We start from the raw sequence: 22,251 nt of genomic DNA on the forward strand, positions 1-22,251 counted from the left end.
GATGACATGCGGGTCCCATGAGCCAGCGAGGTTCCTCAACGTTTCAAACGTGGCATGAGATCGAAAGAAAAAGGCAAGTGACCAAATATCGGGAGCCAAAAATAATTCAAGAAAAGAAACTTGATTGTACATAGAGGATGACATGCGGGTCCCAATTAGCAGCAGCGGTATCACCGTTTGAGAGGCTGCACGGGATCGAAAGAAAAAGGCAAGTGACCAAATATCAGGAGCCAAAAATAATCCAAGAAAAGAAATTTTATTGTACGTAGAGGATGACATGCGGGTCCCATTTTGCGGCAGCGGTCTCAACGTTTCCAAGGCGGCACGGAACCAAAAGAAAAATGAAGTAGCCGTAAATCGGGGGTGAAAAAAATCCAAGAAGAAAGATTTCAATTGGGCTGCATCTAGACATCTGGGCCTTCGAACTATCCTGCTTGGCCTTTTGACTCGTACAATTTCAGCCCACTCCAAAACAGGAAAGTTCTGAATTTTCTAAAAAAACAGGAAAGTCCTATGCTTCGCAAAGACAAAAAACAAGGAGATTCAACATATAAGTTTGTTTATGTAAAAATAAAGATTTAATTATCCGTTTGAAATAGCTCGAGCGCAATACATTGTTTATTGTCCGCAAAATAATCAAGATATCATATGTTTCTTGTACGGGGAGGTCGACATCGGGGACCCATGAGCCAACAACGTCGTCAACGTTTTAAAGGCGGCAGGGGATGGAAAGAAAAAATAAACCATAAATTTGTTGGTAAAAAATCCAAGAAAAGAAACATTTTCGTTCTGAGAGGATGACATACGGGACCCATGCGGCAAAGCAAGATCCTCGCCGTTTATTGTTCATAGAGGTTGACATGTGGGACCCGTGAGCCAGCCAGCGTCCTCAACGTTTTAAAGGCTGCACGTGATCGAAAGAAAAAATAAGCCAAAAATCGTTTGGTCAACAAAATCCAAGAAAATAAACATTTACCGTTCCGAGAGGATGACATGCGGGACCCATGAGGCAGCGAGCATCCTCAACGATTCCAAGGCGGCAGGGGAAATATCCGGAAATTAATTAGGGATTCAAAATAAATCCATCAAAGGAAACTTTTATTATTCATAGAGGATGACATGTGGGACCGACCTCGCCAACGACGTCCTCATCGTTTCAGAGGGGGCAGGAGATCAAAAGAAAAAGGCAAATAGCCAAAAATTACGGGTAAAAAATAACTCCAAGAAAGGAAACTTTTATTGTTCGTAGAGGATGACATGCGGGACCCATGAGCCAGCAGCTTACTCAACGTTTCAAAGGCGGCATGAGATCGAAAGAAAAAGGCAAGTGACAAAATATCAGTAGCCAAAGATAATCCAAGAAAAGAAACTTTATTGTACGTAGAGGATGACATGCGGGTCCCATTTAGCAGCAGAGGTCTCAACGTTTCAAATGCGGCTTGAGATCAAAAGAAAAAGAAAGTTGATTGTACATAGAGGATGACATGCGGGTCCCATGAGTCACCAGCTTACCCAACGTTTCCAAGGCGGCAGGGGAACAAAAGAAAAAGGAAATAGCCAAAAATCAGAGGGTGAAATAAAAATAAAGAAAATAAACTTTTATAGCACATAGAGGATGACATGCGGGTCCCATGAGCCAGCAGGTTCCTCAACGTTTCAAACGTGGCATGAGATCGAAAGAAAAAGGCAAGTGACCAAATATGAGGAGCCAAAAATAATTCAAGAAAAGAAAGTTTTATAGTACATGGAGGATGACATGCGGGTCCCATTTAGCAGCAGCGGTATCACCGTTTGAGAGGCGGCAGGGGATCAAAAGAAAAAAGAAATTGCCAAAAATCGGAGGGTGAAAAAAAAACCAAGAAAATGAACTTGTATAGTACATAGAGGATGACATGCGGGTCCCATGAGCTCGCGGGTTCCTCAACGTTTCAAACGTGGCATGAGATCGAAAGAAAAAGGCAAGTGAAAAAATATCGTGAGCCAAAAATAATTCAAGAAAAGAAAGTTTTATAGTACATAGAGGATGACATGCGGGTCCCATTTAGCAGACAGCGGTATCACCGTTTGAGAGGCGGCGGCGGGGATCGAAAGAAAAAGGCAAGTGAAAAAATATGAGGAGCCAAAAATAATTCAAGAAAAGAAAGTTTTATAGTACATAGAGGATGACATGCGGGTCCCATTTAGCAGACAGCGGTATCACCGTTTGAGAGGCGGCGGGGGATCGAAAGAAAAAGGTAAGTGACCAAATATGAGGTGCCAAAAATAATTCAAGAAAAGAAAGTTTTATAGTACATAGAGGATGACATGCGGGTCCCAGTTAGCAGACAGCGTATCACCGTTTGAGAGGCGGCAGGGGATCGAAAGAAAAAGGCAAGTGACCAAATTTGAGGTGCCAAAAAAAACTCCAAGAAAAGAAAGTTGATTGCACATAGAGGATGACATGCGGGTCCCATTTAGCAGCAGCGGTCTCAACGTTTCCAAGGCGGCAAGGGATCAAAAGAAAAAGGAAGTAGCCGAAATCGGGGGTCAAAAAAAATCCAAGAATAGAAAGAATTTTGGTTCATAGAGGATGACATGCGGGACCCATGATCCTGCATCGTAAACGGCTCGATCGGAGAACGTTGAACGAGATGGCGCGATCGAGAAAAAAAACAATGCCAGAGAGGCTGCCATCTGGGCCCTACATCCCTCGGCGGCGTTGACTCGGCCGGCGAACCCGAGATTTCGAGATGCACCACGTCCCGGGCCACCATACGCGACGTTTTGGCCGCTTTCATCGGGCTAGGTGGCCTCAAAAACGAGAAAAAAAAAGTTTTGACATGCACCACGGAGGGACCAAAAATCGTCGGCCATGGTACACCAGCAACCACGGCGCGACTTCAACTTCGTCGTCCATGGCAACTTTTCTTGTAGTGAACTTTGTAAAGGCCCGGTTTCCGCCTCGAGGAAATCCCTTAGTGGAAGTGGGCTAGGCCTTCGTGGCGTTGCTCACAAGAGACCTGCGTGAAGTCTTCGTGACTGTTGGTCTGGCTTTCGTAGCGACCACACTCCTCCGAATGTAGACGTACCTTCTTGCAAAGGAAGGGAACTACGGGAATCAACTCCGTGTCTCCGTGTGCTCCACTCTCGGTTACCTCTATCCTTTATCTCCTCTATATTGCATTGCTATATCTTGCTTAGTCGTTGACCTTGTCATATAGGTAAATTCACATAGTTGCATATCTAGAGAATTTACCTTTGTGTCAAGCCTAAATTGAAAAAGAACTAAAAATTAGTTAGCACCTATTCACCCCCCTCTAGGTGCGGCATACGATCCTTTCAGTGACAAGTCTTTGTTTTAGCACCAAATTTTGTCTTTTATACACAGGCCACACGACAAGACGATTTTTTATGAAACGACTTTGTGAGCACATAGCACATGAAGATGTACGTGCGAAATTTTTATTTCAATTTTTTTGACATTTGAAAATGTGTCTAACATGCATTTCTAAATGAAGAGAGCATATGCTCCCATGTGCCAAAACATCACTCCCTGGCATGATATGTTATCATGTACTAATGTTTACATGTAGAAATGTGTTAATTATATATATGTATATGTATATACACACACACACACAATATGTTTACATTTGTGTTTATGTTTTATCTCTAGCTAGCATTTCATATATGTGTAGCTAGATTGGATGTACAAATATGTTTACATTACTATATGTTTCAGATACTCTAGGTAGCATTTTATTATAGGGATATTATTTTAGCAACACTGCATAAGAAGAGTTGGTTACCAATCTTATGTTATTGTCTTACCATCTGCTAAGAACGAATAGACAAAGACGTAACCAAGATGAAAGGTGTGCAAGGTAGTGTGACTTCCACTCCACTAGGCACTTGATACGGACTTCTCACACTCTTGACACAAGAGTATGCCCACTAATCTCCTAGAAATTGTTTTTATCCTCACATGCAATTCTACATTTTCTTTGTTTTTAATCTCACATGACAATTTTTTGGTTTAGTTTTTCAGGATTGTGCTTAGGGTGACAAGCCCTGCAATATGCTGTTGTGAGTTACCGAGTGTCCTTTTTCATATAGTACGGCATGATCCCGAGGGCTCCCGTGTGGTTAGGAAACCACCTCCCAAGATCCTCTCCAATGCACCAACACGAAACCTGCAGAAAAGGTTCAACAAATGCTATAAACCAGAGTCTTGGGAAGACTGTGATATGTCTTTCCACGGGAACTATCTAGGAGGCAAAGATGTAACTAAGAATGACTCATTTGTATAGCTAGCAATCGAATGTATGCCCTAATGCATGTATGCATGTGTCGTATAAATTCTACAATCACGTGTGTGTTTTGTTGAAATGTTGCATGCGTTACTGATGAGCGCAGATTGCACACCGTTGGAGAACCCTAAGAGGAAGGTATGATGAGCACATCAGCAAGTTTTCTCTCAGTAAGAAACTAATGTTTAATCGATCAGTAGGAGAAAGGTGTGACTTCTGAAGGTGTTTCTAGCTGACTATTGGCAGGGCGCACTACCGATGTCAGCAACAACATGGAACATGCACGCAACACAACCAAAATACTCTGCCCCAATTTACAGTGAGGTTGTTAATCTCACCGGTTTCGCTGAACACAAAGCATTAAACGTGTCATGTGGAAAGATGATAATTGTTTTTTGTGGAATTAAAGAAAACAGTGCTTGCAGAAAGTAAACAAAACAAGATGATTGTATCAGTGTAAAAGAAAGGACCGGGGTCCATAGTTCACTAGAGGTGTCTCTCCATAAAGATAAATAACATGCTGAGTGAACAAATTACAGCTGGACAATTGACAGAATACCAACCATACATGACAATTTGATTAATATGAGATTCGTTTGGGCATTACAACATAATACATAGACCGTAATCCAGCTGCGCCTATGACTAATAATCCACCTTCTGGTTATCGTCCGAACCCCTTCCAGTATTAAGTTGCAAGCAACATATTATCAAATTAAGCAATGTGTGTGAAGTAAATAATAGAATTACCCTTGGATAATTTTTTTGTTGTTTTCTCCCTTGTAGCAACAACACATCTATAATCTTAGAAGTTATTGTCACTCTTCCAGAAAACTAGAGGCATGAACCTACTATCGAGCATAAATACTCCCTCTTGGAGTCACAAGCATTTACTTGGCCAAAGCAACTACTAGCAACGGAGAGCATGCAAGATCACAAATAACATATGAGAAGTATATATAATCGATCTCAACATAGTATTCAATATTCATCGGATCCCAACAAACACAACATATAACATTACATAAATATGATCTTGATCATGATAGGCAGCTCACAAGATCTAAACATGAGGCACCAATTGGAGAAGACAACCATCTAGCTACTGCTATGGACCCATAGTCCAGGGATGAACTAATCACGCATCACTCCGGAGGCGGGCATTGCGATGTAGAGGTCTCCGGCGATGATCTCCCTCTCCGGCGGGGTGCCGGGATGAGCTTCAGAACCCTCCTGAGTTAGGGTCTTCGATGGCGGCCGCGACGGAACTTTTCGTGGATGGAGGCTCAGGTGTTTAGGTTTTTCCCGAGATCATGAATAAATAGGCGGAAGGGCGAGGTTGGTGGAGGTCAGGGGGCCCACACCATGCCATGGCGCGACCAAGCCTGGGCCCGCACCATGGGGTGGTCTGGCCACCCTGTGGCCTTTCTTCGTCTCTCCTCTGGACTTTCTCTTCGTTACGGAAAAATATTGACTTCGCCTTTTGTTTCGTCTAATTCGGAGAATATTTCCTGTACAACTTTTCTGAAATACAAAACAGCAGAAAACACTGGCACTATGGCATCTTGTATATAGGTTAGTGATGAAAAATGCATAAAAGTGCAACAAAGTGTAAGCAAATCATATATAAATTGGTGTAAAACAAGCATGAAGCATCAAAAAGTATAGATACGTTTCCAACGTATCAGTTACTGTTACAGTTTGGTATGCATGTAGTACTAATAGAAGCTGCGATTTTTTGCTATGATTCTGGAAAAGCGCATGATTAGCTTAAACTCAATGTCTCTGATTGTCACAAAAACACGAGAGAAAACGTAAAGCGTATGTTAAGGTCTCGCATTTCCAAAATAATTTATGTCAACGAACCTTTTGTGATCGATAGATGGACCCATCGCATACGATTATATAAACTATGTGCCATGTAGAATAGGATCACCCACCATTGCGTAGTGACGGTAAGATTTATCGTGTGTGACATGCCATTTTAGTCGTGTGTGAAGACATGTTCTGTACTAGTGGTGGTGGCTCTAATCCATAATTTATTTCTCAGAGAAAATATAGCCATCAAAGTTAATGATGATGTCGATAGATACTTTCAGAAAAAGAATTAAGTCAAGGCGATCCATTATCACCCATACTATTTAATATAATAGCGGATGTTGGCCATAATAATAGAGCTCACAAAAAAGACCAACTTGAAGATACCTTTGTGGATGGTGGACTATCTATCCTTCAACATTGGCGGCGATATGAATCTCTTAATAGAATATGATATTGAAAAGCCGAGAAATCTAAAATTAATTTTATCAGCTTTCGAGCAAATTTTATAGCTCAAAATAGATTTCCACAAAATTAAATTGTTTTGTTTCGGTGGGGCTCAAGACGACGTCTCTCTGTATGAAAATACTTTTAGCTGTGGGCAAGGTCAGTTTCTAACTTTCTATCATGTATTTGGACATTCTGATTCAATATGGAATTCTCACAAATGCTTAATGGAAAAACGTTGAGGAGATGCTATAAAAAGGATAGCTGGAAAGGAAGACTACTATCTCTTGGCAAAATATTGGTTGTTTTATATATGATTTGTTTCTTACATCTTCCTAAAGGACTCTTGCAGCGATTGGATTATTTCCAATCAAGATTCTTTAGACAAGACGATATTGAGAAAAAGAAATATCGACTGGTTAAGTGAAACGTGGTTTGGCATTCTAAAGATCAAGGATTATGCGAAATTTGTATGAATCCCTTCAATATAAATTGATCATGCAGCAAACAAAATCTAAAATTCATAAAGACAATTTTTTTTGACTACTTTTACTTGCAAATATATGCATGTATGTTTCTGAATCTATTGGCAGTCACAGGTGTGTATCTCCTGCAACAAACATTGTCGTCCACATGCATCAATAGGAAACCATATGTATGGCCATGTAGAGCAAAGCAAAGCACCCTGGTCATGTCGCGAGCGCCACCGGGCGACTGATGCCGCGGGTACATACTTGGAAGTACGTATACATGAGCAGTGATGAGAGGCCTGCCTGGCTGCCCTCGACACGTCTCCGTCGTTTGGGTCGTGTCAGGTAGCCATTTGAGCCGTGCTCCCTCTCCCCCCTGCAGCAAAGTCTCCCACACAGGCCTGGCACAGGACTAGACTATCTTGTCTTACTACTGCTTCACAGGGCCAGCATGCCTTTAAATCAGTAAAACCCATCTCTCCCACACACCCAACCAAGAAGCAACTGTTACATCCCTCTCCTCCACGCACCCGCACAGTGGCAGGCAGCAAGCTGGGAGAGTGAGAGAGATCAGAGATAGTAGCTCGATCCCCGGCAAAACCTAACCAAAACCAAGACCTTTCCTTATCCTTGCAAGTCCTCGGAAACGGAAAGAGCCTGCTCCGCAGCGCGTTTGCGAGTTTGGGAAGAAGCTAGGCAACGCCGGAAGGGGAAACGAACGAGGGAGATGGGGAGGGGGCGCAGCGAGATAAAGAGGATCGAGAACCCAACCCAGCGCCAGTCCACCTTCTACAAGCGCAGGGACGGCCTCTTCAAGAAGGCCAGGGAGCTCGCCGTCCTCTGCGACGCCGACCTCCTCCTCCTACTCTTCTCCGCCTCCGGCAAGCTCTACCACTACCTCGCGCCCACCGTTCCCTCGTAAGCATCCCATCCCTTCTATCAATTAACCTACCTCTGCCTCCCATCCCATGCGTGCTACGTCTCTTATTCTTCTTGTTGCCAGCGTCAAGGACTTCGTGGAGAGGTACGAGACAGCGACGCACACCAAAGTTTGGTCCGATATCCGCCAGGTATGTTTGCGCTGCCAGTATTACGTAGTGGTAAAGCTTTGATTCAGAATGATTCACGTCTGATAGAGCTCTCCTTCTGGCATCGTGTAGGAGAGGCGCGCCGAGCTGGAGAAGGTGGGCAAGATGTGCGACATCTTAGAGAAGGAGCTGAGGTTAGCATACATGGCAGGTCGGATTACATTCCGCGTGGCCTGATCTGATCTCCCTGTGTGTTATTTTTTGCCGGTAGGTTCATGACGGTGGACGACAGGGAGCAGTACACGGTGCCGTCGCTGGCGGGACTGGAGCAGAGCCTGGAGGCGGCGATGCGCAAGGTGCGCTTCGAGAAGGACCGCAAGATCGGAGGCGAGATGAGCTACCTCGAGAACATGGTGCGTCTGTTCGCTTCCATATAGTTTCGAGAATATAGTTCGCTTCCATATAGTTGCATCTGTACTGTTAGTGCTTGCTCACTAGTTTCGAATGGTTGATGTTTTTGTTCGTGCCGCATATGCAGATCAGGGGAAAACAAGCGGAGCGCTACGGGTTGTGTGACAAGGTGAGCGCTTCTACTTCTTTTCCGGTTCCTGTAGCCTGTAGCTAGGGTTCGCGAATTTCCCCTTAGTTCATCTTCACCATTTTTGTGCACTAGCTTCTCTCTTTTATTTGAAATTTGTGTTAGTATCAAAGATAAAATATCCAAATAGAAGCCTTGAACTGAAAATCTTAGTACTGAAAGTTGAAGTAACAACGAAAGATCATCTACAGTTGTGTGACCACCACTGAGCAGGGTACCACAATCATTCATTAACAGAACGAAAACAGGCAGCATGATTTCTCAGATGTACTAGTTTTTGCCTTTTCGCAGCCAACTTCTAGTAGTGCGGCTAAATTAGAGAGACCCCCGAAGAAGAAAACCCCTCACTCCTGTTAAACAACAAATCAAGAAACACAAAAGTCCAGAAACTGCCACAATAGTAGTGTTAGAATATGCACTTGTATGTTACAATATATAACGGACCTTGGACCGTTCCTTCCCCACCTACAGTACCAGGGAGGCGATTTTCTGAGCGACCTTAGCTTTCTCACCTCGCCGGCGCCGAATCGGTGGTTGCCTCGCCCTCCGCCGGCCGCTCCGGCGGCGGGAGGACGGGGGAACGCCGATTCGCGTCGTGTACATAGTGTAGAGGAGGTTAGGGTATCCAGCCGGCGGCGTCGGGGCGGAAGCGGCGCGGTCGGAGTGGTTTTGCTGGCGGTGGTTCTTCTCCTCGATGGCGGCGCTCCGCGGGGCTCCGACGTCGATCTGCCGCCTTCGTCGGGCTGGCGGTTCTGTGGAACTGCTGGTCGCGACTTCCCCTTGCCGGATTCGGTGGTCCGGTGGCGGATCTGGCAGCTGTTGAAGATCTCGACGAAGAAGCTGGGGCGGCTCGGTTCGGCGACGACGGCGTCCTTCGGTGTAGGCCCTTCGGGGCCGGCGATCGGCGACTTCCCGCTCGCTCGGGGACTACCTTCGATCCAAGGCGTGAAGGAGGGTAGGAGCGACGGCGCGCCACCGACGGCGCTCGGGACGACGATGTGGTCGAGTTGCAGAAGGGCAGGGCTGTATTTTTTGTTTTCTGTAGGGACCTTTCTGTAATTTGCTGTGCTGTTCCACTTCTTTGTACTCGCAAAAAGAATATGCACTTGTACATGGACTGTTTCGAAGAACAAGACTAGGTATAGACGCCTGGTATATACACAGATTCGTAGCAAAAATAGGATTTTCTTTCTCCCATCTAGAGAAAATAGGATTCCCAACAAATGTAGATCGAGCAGGAAATAGGACTCTCCATTAACAGGGAGCGTGCTTGCCCTACTCGTGGTAGTGCGCAGTAAATGGAGTGCTCCATTGCAAGGCACGACGTGACAGAAAGGCTAGCGACCTACAGCACGTAGACTCGTTCATTGCAACTTCTTTACCTTGGAGGTGGAATAACTTTTCACTCCCTGCAAGCAAAGGCACGAGGCTATGGATTTGTACGCAGTGTAGAATAGGCTGCCCGACCCTAGCTAAAGTGGGCAGCTACTCTTGGATGCATCTAGACAAGATGAGGAATTTTGCTTTTTTTCTTCGTGACTTTCACATTTTTAGTTCATTGTTTTAGTCGGAAGGTTATAAATTCGTTGGTATTATCTTTCCAACAATCACTGGATGTGTAACTTAGTCTCATGTTCATATGATTTTTGTTCACAGCTTGCTCATGCTCAGAGTTTGAAGCAGATGGAAGGTGGATCCACCTCGCTAAACAACGGCTTGGACCTCAAACTGGGTATGTTCTCTGAGCCAATTCAGAACCTAAATTACTCGTATGCCCTGCAACAATAACAACTGACAAGCAATGTTTGCAAATTTTCGCAGGCTTCAATTAGGAAACGGTAGAAGCTTGAGTTTGAAGCGTTCTGCACTAGTGTTGTTTCGAGCTCTTGTATTAAGACAACCTGAAATATTGTTTTGAGCTCTAGTATTATGTCAACCTGAAATATTCTACTGTACCATTCGGGGTTATAGGACTGTTATTTTATCAGGTGTTTCGTTCCAGGGTTTAGATTTGGAATGTGCTCTAACTCGGATGCTTATATAGCCCTTTCTGGGGCATCTCCAACGGACGGGTTTTCTAAAGAAAATAACATTGGACAAACGATGTGGTGCGTGTAAACTAATACTACAAGAACTTGAAATTGGTTTCCTGCTTACATGTGGGATTCTTATTTTCTCGAAAACCCCCTCAAGCTCAACGAAAAGTCTAGCGAGTCCCTTAGGGTTTCCAACTCCCTTTTTTTACCTGTCCTATGATGTCCACCCATAGTCCATGCCACTGCTGTGTTAGAGATGGAGTTGTAATAGGTTTAGATAAGAAACCTAGTTACATACGATATGAACAAACACCGCATTGTACTCCTATATATAGATGAGGGCTAGGCACACGGAAATCATCCGAGTAGTTTGTAATCTACCTAATCAACAAACGTATCAATTATCTCGTTTTACATGCTATCAGGCCGGCTCTTCCGCCGATAAACCCTAGCTAGTTGAGCTCCGTCGCCGCCGTCGATCCTCTGTCGGCCATGGCGTCGTCTTCGTCTACTGCCTCGCAGATCAATCTCGGTCTGCCGCCGCGCGAGCTCCTCACACGCGACAACTACCCACTATGGCGTTCGCAGGTGCTGCCCGCGATCCGCGGTGCCCAACTCCTCGGTCTCCTCGATGGAACCGATAGCGCCCCTCCGCCTCAGATCGTTGACGTCGCGGCTGACAAGACCGCAGACACACCGGCCACGATGAAGCCCAATCCAGACTATGCGGCGTGGCTCTCGCGTGACCAGATCATACTGGCCTATCTCTTCCAGTCGCTCTCCCAGGAAATTCTTCCCCATGTGCATCGGCTTCAGTCTTCCGCCGGTGTCTGGCGCGCCATAGATGAGATGTTCGCCGCCCAGAGCGAGGCAAAAGTCACCAATCTTCTGATCGGCCTCGCCAACACCAAGAAATTGCAGATGACAACCTCTGAGTTCTTGTCCAAGATGCAGGGCCTCGCCGATGAACTCATCGCTGCTGGCCATCCCCTGCCCGACAAACAGCTGGTCTCCTATATTTTGGCCGGTCTCGGTGGTGACTACAACGCTCTTGTGGCTGCTCTCGGCGTGGTGACCACTCCGATCTCCCTCACCCAGCTTTACTCTCACATATATGCATATGACCAGCGTCAACTCATGCTGCAAGGGCCGCCTGCTCCCGAGTTCAAAACCTCCGCAAACGCTGCTTCTCGCCAGTGGCGTCCCCGTTCAGCTACAGAGGGCAACTATGGGCGCAACCGTGGTGACCGCGGTGATCGCGGTGATCGCCGCGACGAGCGTCGAGATTGGCGCCGAGATGATCGCAACCAGGGACGTGGTGGCGGTCGTGATGGTCCAGCTGGTGGCCGTGGCCGTGGACGCGGACGCCGCCGCACCACTCCTTGGGTGGATGCAACCTGCCAGATTTGTAACAAGGAGGGGCACTATGCCAAAGATTGCTGGTCCAGATACTCCAATGATGATGATTATGGTGACAAAGAGGTGCATGCCGCTTATGGCGTTGATACAAATTGGTACCAAGATACCGGTCCTACACACCACATCACTGGTGAACTCAACAATTTGACGATGCGAGATGCATACAAGGGGCATGACAAGGTGAACACCGCCAATGGACAAGGTATGGGTATTTCACATATTGGTCACTCTATGATTCGTAGCCCTTCTAAAAAATTTGAACTCCGTAATGTCCTTCATGTCCCCAATGCATTCAAAAATCTGCTTTCCGTTCACCGCTTCACATATGATAACCATGTCTTTATAGAGTTTCACCCCTTTTTCTTTTTAATCAAGGATCAGGTCACCCGGAGAGTCATCCATAGAGGGCGGTGTGTTGGCGGCCTTTATCCCTTGATTTCATCCTTGGCATCCTCAAGGTCCCCGAAGCATGCTTTCTTCGCTGCCAAGCCGTCCCAGTCCCAATGGCATAGTCGTTTAGGACATCCTTCTCTAGTTATTGTTAGGCAAATTATTAGCAAAAATAAACTTCCCTGTATTAGGGATGATATTAGTGCATCAGTTTGTGATCCATGTCAACAGGCTAAGAGTCATCAGCTCCCCTATCCTATCTCCACCAGTGTTTCTACAGTTCCCTTATAGTTAGTGTTTTCTGATGTATGGGGTCCTGCACCTACTTCTGTTGGTCGTCATGATTATTACATCAGCTTTATTGATGATTATAGTAAATTTACCTGGATCTACTTACTTAAGAAAAAGTCTGATGCCTTTGATGCCTTTGTTAACTTTCAAAAACTTGTTGAACGCAAATTTGATAGGAAAATCCTTAATGTTCAATCTGACTGGGGAGGTGAATATGTCAAATTAAACTCTCTTTTCCAAACACAAGGTATATCTCATCATGTCTCCTGTCCCCATGCTCATCAGCAAAATGGCTCCGCTGAACGTAAACATCGCCACATTGTTGAAGTTGGCCTTGCCCTGCTTGCACATGCTGGTATGCCCCTGAAATTCTGGGATGAAGCGTTTCTTACAGCCACATATCTCATCAATATGCTTCCTACTAAAGTTCTTAATAATGACACTCCTGTCCATCACCTACTTGGCACTCGACCAAACTACTCCTCACTTCGTGTTTTTGGATGTGCGTGTTGGCCTAATCTTCGCCCATACAACAAACGCAAACTTGCTTTCCGTTCCAAACAATGTGTCTTTCTCGGTTATAGCCCCCGTCACAAAGGTGTTAAGTGTCTTGAAGGTGCTACTGGTCGAGTCTATATCTCTCGCGATGTTGTCCTTGATGAGGCTATGTTTCCCTTTAAACATTTACATCCCAATGCTGGTGCTCTCCTTCGCAAGCAAATTCTTCTCCTTGACCCCTCTCTTCATAATTTTCATGAAGGGGACGAATTTTATAGTGACTTTAATATGCAATCTACCCGTGCTACTAACCCTTCTGTCAGCCCTGTTCCTCAGGTTGTGCAAGGTGCAGGACAGCAAAATATAGCAGCTGGCGAAAATTTGAGCCGAAACGCTGCTTCGAGCCGTTCTGGGGGCTCTTTTTCGTTTTCAGGTGAAAACGGCGGAGGCACACCGTCCCAGACGGTTTTTCTGGGAGGATCTCCCTCGGGATCAGCTCCCGATCTCTTGGATCATGCACAATCTGCACAGTCTGGCGCGGCGACAGGCGCCCATGCGCAGGAGACTGCCTCTCCAATCAGTGCGCGGTCCCCGCGGGATTCGCCCAGATCTTCTGTGGGCGGGTCGACGCCTGGATCTTCCACCTCCGCCCCATCAGCCACATCGTCGGCCACACCGGGGCGTGCGGATCCGCTGCACCCAGCGACAATAGCGCCAGGAGCAGCTGCCAGCACCAGCGCGGCTGGATCATCTCCGCCGAGCACCTATGTGCCTCCTCCTGTGGCCTCTCCACCGCGTACACGCGCCTCTCGCGGTATTGTTAAACCGCGGGAATACAAAGATGGTACTGTGCGTTGGCTTCTGTCATGCACTACTTCTGCAGAACCCAAAAATCTTTCCTCGGCCTTGACTGATCCGAATTGGAAGGGTGCAATGGATGAAGAGTTTGGTGCACTTATGCAAAACAACACATGGACATTGGTTCCGCCACATCGAGGTAAAAATGTGATTGACTGTCGCTGGATATATAAAGTTAAGCGCAAGTCCGACGGTTCCATTGACAGATATAAAGCTCAGTTAGTGGCCAAAGGGTTCAAGCAACGATATGGGATTGACTATGAGGATACTTTTAGTCCTGTTGTCAAAATTGCCACTGTTCGCCTCGTCTTGGCGCTTTCTGTTTCTAGAGGATGGAGCTTACGACAGCTAGATGTCAAGAACGCCTTCATGGCGTTCTGGAAGAGGAGGTTTACATGAGACAACCACCTGGGTATGAAGATCCAACTCAACCAAACTATATTTGCAAACTTGATAAGGCGTTATATGGTCTGAAACAGGCCCCAAGAGCATGGTATTCTCGGTTGAGTTCTAAGTTGATGGAAATTGGTTTTGTTCCTTCCAAGTCAGATACTTCACTATTTATTTATCAGAAGTCCCATATCACTATCTATATGCTCATCTATGTGGATGACATTATTGTTGCTAGTTCATCTCAAGCTGCTACTGATGCTCTGCTAAAGTATTTGAGTCATGAGTTTGCCTTGAAGGATCTTGGAGATCTGCACTTCTTTTTGGGCGTGGAAGTCAACAAGGTTGACAATGGCATTGTTCTCAGTCAAGCTAAGTATGCTCAGGACATCTTGACACGTGTTGGTATGACCAATTGTACAGGAGTTGCTACGCCATTGTCTGCTTCGGAAAAACTTACTGCACATCAGGGTGATTTGTTGGGACCAGAAGACAGTACCAACTACAGGAGTATGTGTTGCGGTCAGAAACCCACCGGCGAGCAACGACGGGCAACACAGGAGAGCCGGGAGCAACTTAGGGCTGCGGCTGGCCCTGGTACCTCCGAGCGACGGCCCGCAAAGACTCCGGCACGCACGTCCGATGCTCGGTGCAAGGGCGTGCCACCCGACCTATACCCGGTCGGAAGGTGATGAAGATGCCTCGCTTAGTTTCCTGCATGGCATACACGTAAACATTAAATACGAGCCTCGATCGGCTCTCGGGTTGTCCCGTGAATCGGCTCAAAGAGCCGATCCACCCATGATTCGCACGAGGTGTACGAATATATGGTGGTCCTGCTTGATCAGAATAAAGCTAAAGCAATCTACTACGATTTAGGGTTTTCACCGCATAATCGGAACATCCTACTCACGATTGGGCCTCGCGGCCGCGTACGGTGATCGTAAGCCGATCCTAGACAGGGCCTAAAAACCAACACGAGGTTGATCCCCGAACATCCCGTCTAGGGCTAGCAAACTACACCCTACGCGCCGCCGGATCCTCCAACCCTTTGTAAGGCCTAACTATTGCAGATATTAAACTAATCCTTGAAGAACAAGGAGCAACCATAACGGATCGGATCTACTAAATAATGATCAAGCGGGGTGCCGCCCCTACGCTTAAGATAGGCGTAAGGGCGGCTAGATGTCTAAGGGTTGCACTACGATAGCATATGATACGAAGAACAATGCTAACCCTAACACATCTAAGATAACTACGTTGCTCGCCATCAAAAAGGCTTCAGTACGAGCAACGCATGAACATCGAATAAACTTGTACTGCCTAGATCGCAAGATGCGATCTAGGCAGCATGATGCTTACCCGGAAGAAACCCTCGAGATGAAGGAGTTGGCGATGCGCCTAGATTGATTTGTGGTGAACGTGATTGTTGTTTATTTCATAAACCCTAGATACATATTTATAGTCCGTAGACTTTCTAACGTGGGAATAATCCCCACCGTGCACGAGACAAACTCTAACTAACCGACACGTATCCTACTATATTACAGATACACGGGCCAACTAGCCCAAACTTTGCATAACAGGCCGATTCATGTATTTCTTCCATGTATATTCTTCAAGTCCATCTTGATCGTGGCCCACCTCTGACTCGGTCAAATTCTGGTGATAACACATGCCCCCCTGGTTTTGGAATTGATAATTCCAAAATCACTCTGTTCTTTCTTCGTCGGGTCATGTCGTGACAGAGCAGAACCGTCGCAATATCCTTCATCATGATGCCTTGTCTTCTCAACTTCTCTGCAAAATTTGATAGCTTTAGCATCACTTCCTCGGAAACTGCAATGGCATTAAATCTCCACTAGGCTCCTCCTTATTTAACTGTGCCGATTGATTAGCCCTCTTCATCCCCTTCCTCTGTTCTAGCTATCGGCACCAAAAAACCCTCTTCCCCTGTAGCAATGTCTTCCTCTTCCTCCGTCTCCTCCGGCCTCTCCCTCTAGTCTTCCTCCTCGAGCGAGCCGGAGTGGAACTTTGATCATGTGCCAAACGGCCCACCCGAAGCACTCGTCGGGTCAGATGGCGACCTGCCTCTGACCGATGGGGAAGACGACCTCAAGTTCCTCATCGAAGGAGAGCTGATAAGCGAAAGCGAAGACGACCTCCATCCCTGGGTGAAACCCACCTCCTCCGACGGGAAGGAGGAAGAAGAAGAAGTAGAGGAAGAAGAGGAAAAGGAGGAGGATGATTCCTCCTCCTCCGCTAAGCATCCGCCGGCAAAGCGATTCCGCGCTTGGGCGGACAGCGAGGACGATGATGATGACGAGGAGGAAGAGGAAAAGGAGGAAGATGAATCCTCCTCCTCCGCCGGATATCCGCCGGCAAAGCGCTTCCGCTCTTGGGCGGACAGCGAGGATGATGATGATGACGAGGAAGAAGAAGCTCCGGCCGAGGGCTGGGGCAGCAGCGACGAGGAACTTCCTGGGAGCAGCGCCGACGGCAGCTACAACGGCAACGATGAGGACAGCGACGACTAGTAGAGTAGGACTAGTAGTAGCAGTGCACTAGGCATCAGATCCCCCTTTTGAGAGCCATCGGCTCTTTCCTGTAAAGCCGCTCCTTTGAATTAATAAGAATTGTTCTTCCAATTTAACTTTCAATTAATCCAATTTCAAGCCTTCCGCTCGCCACACCAAGACCGATAGCAACGTATCGGATTTTTTAGACGCCCATGAAGCCGGACTCAGATACCGATTAGACCGTCAGTCAAGCACTTCTCAAATTCAGACTGTGATTTGATATCTGACCATAATATTCCGCAATCCTACAGCCGATGGCTGTTCATCGGCTGTTTTGAGAATCCAGTCTCCTTCATTTTCTTGCAGTAACAGGACGGTCCACACCCTGTAGATGATGACGGCTTCCCCTTCAGGCTCCTCTCCGTAGCTCTGGCGATGCTTCTGCAACGACTCACCGCTTTCGGAGAAAGTTATGGTGCAGGGTCAGCCGATGCAACTCCGATCGGCTCCACAAACAGAGTGTCCATCAAATCAGCTGCCCCCCGAGCCTCGGTCAAAGTGAGAACGGTGGCGAGGATACACAGTTCAGTCCAAGGGTTCAACCTGAGAGCCACCATGCAAAGGTCCTAATCATGTCTACGAACGTAGCTTGGAAAATAGCCAACTTGTAGACGCATCAGAGCCGATCACCCTTCTTCCTTTGAAAGCTGATATTGCAGATGGAGTACCAATGGCTTAAAGAGCAAAGGGTTGCCTTGTGCCAAAACTGACGTTTCTGCCAGTACTGCTGAACTGTCGCAAATGGTTGGAAATCCTCGAGAAGGTTCAGGTACCCAAAATCGGCTCATTGCTTACTCCCTCGAGGAAGCAGGAGGTATCACAACTGGACTAAAAATCGACCTGGTCGAAATCCGTGTCTTGAACACGCAGCCGGTAGATCTTGTGTAATTGTACTAGAGTCGATGGCTGTGCATCGGCTGTATATCATGAATTTTTTTTTTACTGGCCGATTTTTCTATCGGCCCCCAATATTTCACTGCACACATGTTCATCTGCACATGTTCATCTGATTAGGTGCCCCCCGAGCCGAATCTGTCAGGTAACTGCAGATATCGGCTCTGTAATTTAGCCAAGGCACTGTATTTGCACGTCGGCTCCGGTAGGACCAATGTTGATTTTTCCTAACTCATCAGCCGACGTAAAACCGCTGCCCGATAGATCGATGTTGAACACAAGCAGAACATGTGGTGAGGATAATTTTGGCCGATTGCTGGAATCGGCCTCCATATTGATCGAAGCGCTCAATGAAGGTTTTGTAATGTTCCTTCATAGATCTTTGGGGCCGATCCCAAGGATCGGCCTCGCCGCGTTTGTTCATAGGCTCGTTCTTGCTATACGGTCAGGCCGGTGGATAAGACCAGCCTAACCCCGTCCTTTGTCACGTCGACGCGCTCGCAGTCGCCCAGATTGGGTGCCTCGTCTATCCCTGGAGCACTAAACTCCGTCGGAAGGATGAGCACCATGTTTGTGCCAGCCGATGTTTCATCATCGGCTTTCCTTTGCTTGGGGCGCCACTCCATTTTTTGTGGTCGACCCTCTTCATCCAGGGTTCGTTGAATTTTCGCGCCGGATCAGGCCGCGCCTTCCTTAGCGTATGCGGTATAACCTTTCGGCTTCCTCCAAGCCACGCGAGCCGCCGAACCCTACGTTTTTGGGAACGGCTGAGTCCATCGTGGCACCACCTTGGCCGGTGGTACCTGTCTTCTTCTTCTTCTTCATCGTCTTCCAAATCCTCGAGATCTTCCACCCGAGGGGACTCAGCGTGTTTGCTTCGAGGTGGGAGAGGCCCTAGACGTTTGAACACGGACACGTTAGCTACATCCTTTCTCTTCTGTCTACATTCTGGGCAGTTGCCGATTGTAGGCAATCGGCTCATTCCTGAATCCCAGCAGTGTCTGAAGAAGGGGCAGTCCCAGTGCCTATCCTCGTCGTCTTGCTTCCTCGATTCTTCCTTGGCACGGCGCTCGTACTCCTCCTCATCGCGATCATGCCGACGATGTCTCCCGGCGTCCCTAGCCGGACGGTCTCTATCATCATCGTCGCCGGATCGTCGGCGTTGGCTATATTGACTCACGTACTTGTTGAGGAGGTGATCGGAGAGAGGTCGCCGATATCTTACATTCCTCACTTCTCCCTCTGTGATGTAGCGCTTGCCATCGTGCCGGAGCCGATCGCGTGGAGCGGCCTCCTCTGTGTCCTTGCTACGAGAGCAGCTGCCCTCGCCTCCATCCTTGCCAGAGTGGTGTCCAGGTCCTACCATGTTGATGTTGAACGAGAATCCTGGCTGGCAACCTTCAGGGTAGGTGCATTCCACCATGTTAACGGCGGGGAAGGGGTGGGTGTCGACCTTCATGGCGTACTGGTTGAAAATCAGACGTCCTTGTCCTATCGCCATTTGGATCTCGCCGACGCCACACCCTGCGGTCGTTGGTGGCATGGGAGAACGAGTTATGCCATTTGCGGTATGGCTTTCCGTTCGGCTCCTCGTACCGTGGGGATTTTGAGGCCTTCGGGTAACTTCAATCGCTTCTCCTTGAGTAAGAGGTCGAAGATTTGCTCAGTTTTAGTTACCTCAAAATCAAACCCTCCGGGCGGACTCCGGTGGCTTAACCCATTTGCGGGACACGGGGTTGCCCCCCGAGTCCATTCAGCCACCGCTACCTCTTGATCTCCCGCAGAACCTTCGTCTTCATCTGCCTCAACCAGGACTACCGCACGCTTGAATTTGTCCCGGTACAAGTCCGGTGGCGCTGTTCATAAGCCGACAGCTTTCGAACCATGTGCGCCAGTGAAGGGTAGTCTGCTTGGGAGGCCATGTCCTTGATTGGTGATGCAAGGCCCACCACTGCCAACTCAACTGCTTCGTTTTCAGTCACACGAGCCGAATAACATCGGTTCCTTAGATTTCTGAAGCGCTGGACGTATTCTGCCACGGTTTCTCCATGCTTCTGACGTATTTGAGCTAGATCGGCAAGGCCAGACTCGGAAGCCTCTGAGTGATACTGCATGTGGAACTGTTCTTCCAACTGCTTCCAAGTCCGGATCGAGTCTGGTGGCAACGAAGTGTACCACCCGAAAGCCGATCCTGTGAGGGACTGTGCGAAGAACCTCACACGTAGCTCATCTCGCTGCCGAGATCGTGCCCAGCTGTGCCAAATATCGGCTCACATGCTCGATGGAGCTGGAACCATCTGATCCATTGAATTTGGAGAAATCGGGGAGCCGATATTTGGGTGGTAGCGGGATCAACTCGTACTCGTCGGGGTACGGCTTGGAATAGCCGATTGTCCTCCTTTTCGGCACCATGCTGAACTGGTCTCTCAGTATAGTACTGATTTGATCCGCGGTGCCGGCTGCAGAGTCGAACTCTGAAGATTCGCCGGGGTGGCGTACTTAGCCAGCCATGCTTGCTTTTCCAGCTCTGAGCCAACTGCAGGAGCTGAGCTCTGGAGGTTCGTCGGAGTGGCATACTTAGCTAGCCACGTCTGCTTCTCAAGATCTGTCGCTGAAGTTCCTCCTGCTTTTCCAGAAGTCCCTGCTGTTGCAGTCTGGTTTGTGAGTGCCCAGTTACTGCAGTCTGGCACGTATGTGCACGTGTATCCGTGAGGGATCTCCTTAGGCGCCTCGTGCAAGAACTGGTAGTCACTAGGGTCACCACCGATCTTGTAGGCGACGAATGCCGGTGAATTCGGCACTTCTGGTGCTGCCAACGCGAATGGCAGCGGTGGACGGGACTGGAGTGGCATCTCTCCTTGGTATGTCCCGAGAGCTGGTCCTGACGGAGAGTACTGGTGCCTCATGATCTCCTGGATCACCCGAAGAGCGACACGCTCCAAAGTGTTCACCAGGTTCTCAGAGTGGCGGTGCAGCGAGTGAGCCACCATGTAGTTAATCTCCTGACGCAGGGACCTGGTGCGTTCTTCTGACGGGGCGGATAGGTCTATTCCATCGAGCGCACCTTCAGGCGAGAACCCTTTCCACCTGATGCCATGTGAACGGGTTCTGTGAAAAGAGCCGATGAGGTCGGCTTCGAGGATCGCTTTGACCTCGTCATACTTCTTCTTGAGCTCCTCGGCCGGATCCTCGTACGTGATCGGGTGCCGTCCGCCATCTCGGATGTAGATGGCGATGCGGTTGATGTCGAAGATGGTCCCACCGTGCCGAATGTGTTGCGGTCGAAACCCACCGGCGAGCAACGACGGGCAACACAGAGAGCCGGGAGCAACTTAGGGCTGCGGCTGGCCCCGGTCCCTCCGAGCGACGGCCCGCAAAGACTCCGGCACGCACGTCCGATGCCGGTGCAAGGGCGTGCCACCCGACCTATACCTGGTCGGAAGGTGATGAAGATGCCTCGCTTAGTTTCCTGCATGGCATACACGTAAACATTAAATACGAGCCTCGATCGTCTCTCAGGTTGTCCTGTGAATCGGCTCAAAGAGCCGATCCACCCATGATTCGCACGAGGTGTACGAATATATGGTGGTCCTGCTTGATCAGAATAAAGCTAAAGCAATCTACTACGATTTAGGGTTTTCACCGCATAATCGGAACATCCTACTCACGATTGGGCCTCGCGGCCGCGTACGGTGATCGTAAGCCGATCCTAGACAGGGCCTAAAAACCAACACGAGGTTGATCCCCGGAACATCCTGTCTAGGGCTAGCAAACTACACCCTACGCGCCGCTGGATCCTCCAACCCTTTGTAAGGCCTAACTATTGCAGATATTAAACTAATCCTTGAAGAACAAGGAGCAACCATAACGGATCGGATCTACTAAATAATGATCAAGCGGGGTGCCGCCCCTACGCTTAAGATAGGCGTAAGGGCGGCTAGATGGCTAAGGGTTGCACTACGATAGCATATGATACGAAGAACAATGCTAACCCTAACACATCTAAGATAACTACGTTGCTCGCCATCAAAAAGGCTTCAGTACGAGCAACGCATGAACAACGAATAAACTTGTACTGCCTAGATCGCAAGATGCGATCTAGGCAGCATGATGCTTACCCGGAAGAAACCCTCGAGACGAAGGAGTTGGCGATGTGCCTAGATTGATTTGTGGTGAACGTGATTGTTGTTTATTTCATAAACCCTAGATACATATTTATAGTCCATAGACTTTCTAACGTGGGAAT

The 22,251-nt window shown here is 47.9% G+C and overlaps 1 protein-coding gene across 1 annotated transcript; it reads left to right on the forward strand.

Annotated features, from left to right (window-relative positions):
• The first annotated feature begins 7,720 nt into the window (after positions 1–7,720).
• LOC124668105 (MADS-box transcription factor 32) lies at positions 7,721–10,543 on the forward strand. Its single transcript, XM_047205302.1, has 7 exons — positions 7,721–7,942; positions 8,028–8,094; positions 8,185–8,246; positions 8,324–8,465; positions 8,591–8,632; positions 10,307–10,382; positions 10,472–10,543. Exons 1-7 carry the CDS (start codon positions 7,752–7,754, stop codon positions 10,480–10,482), a joined length of 591 nt encoding a protein of 196 aa, XP_047061258.1. The 5' UTR covers positions 7,721–7,751; the 3' UTR covers positions 10,483–10,543.
• Positions 10,544–22,251: the final 11,708 nt, after the last annotated feature.

This window comes from Lolium rigidum, chromosome 6 (genome assembly GCF_022539505.1).
Source record: "Lolium rigidum isolate FL_2022 chromosome 6, APGP_CSIRO_Lrig_0.1, whole genome shotgun sequence".
Lineage (NCBI taxonomy): Eukaryota > Viridiplantae > Streptophyta > Magnoliopsida > Poales > Poaceae > Lolium > Lolium rigidum.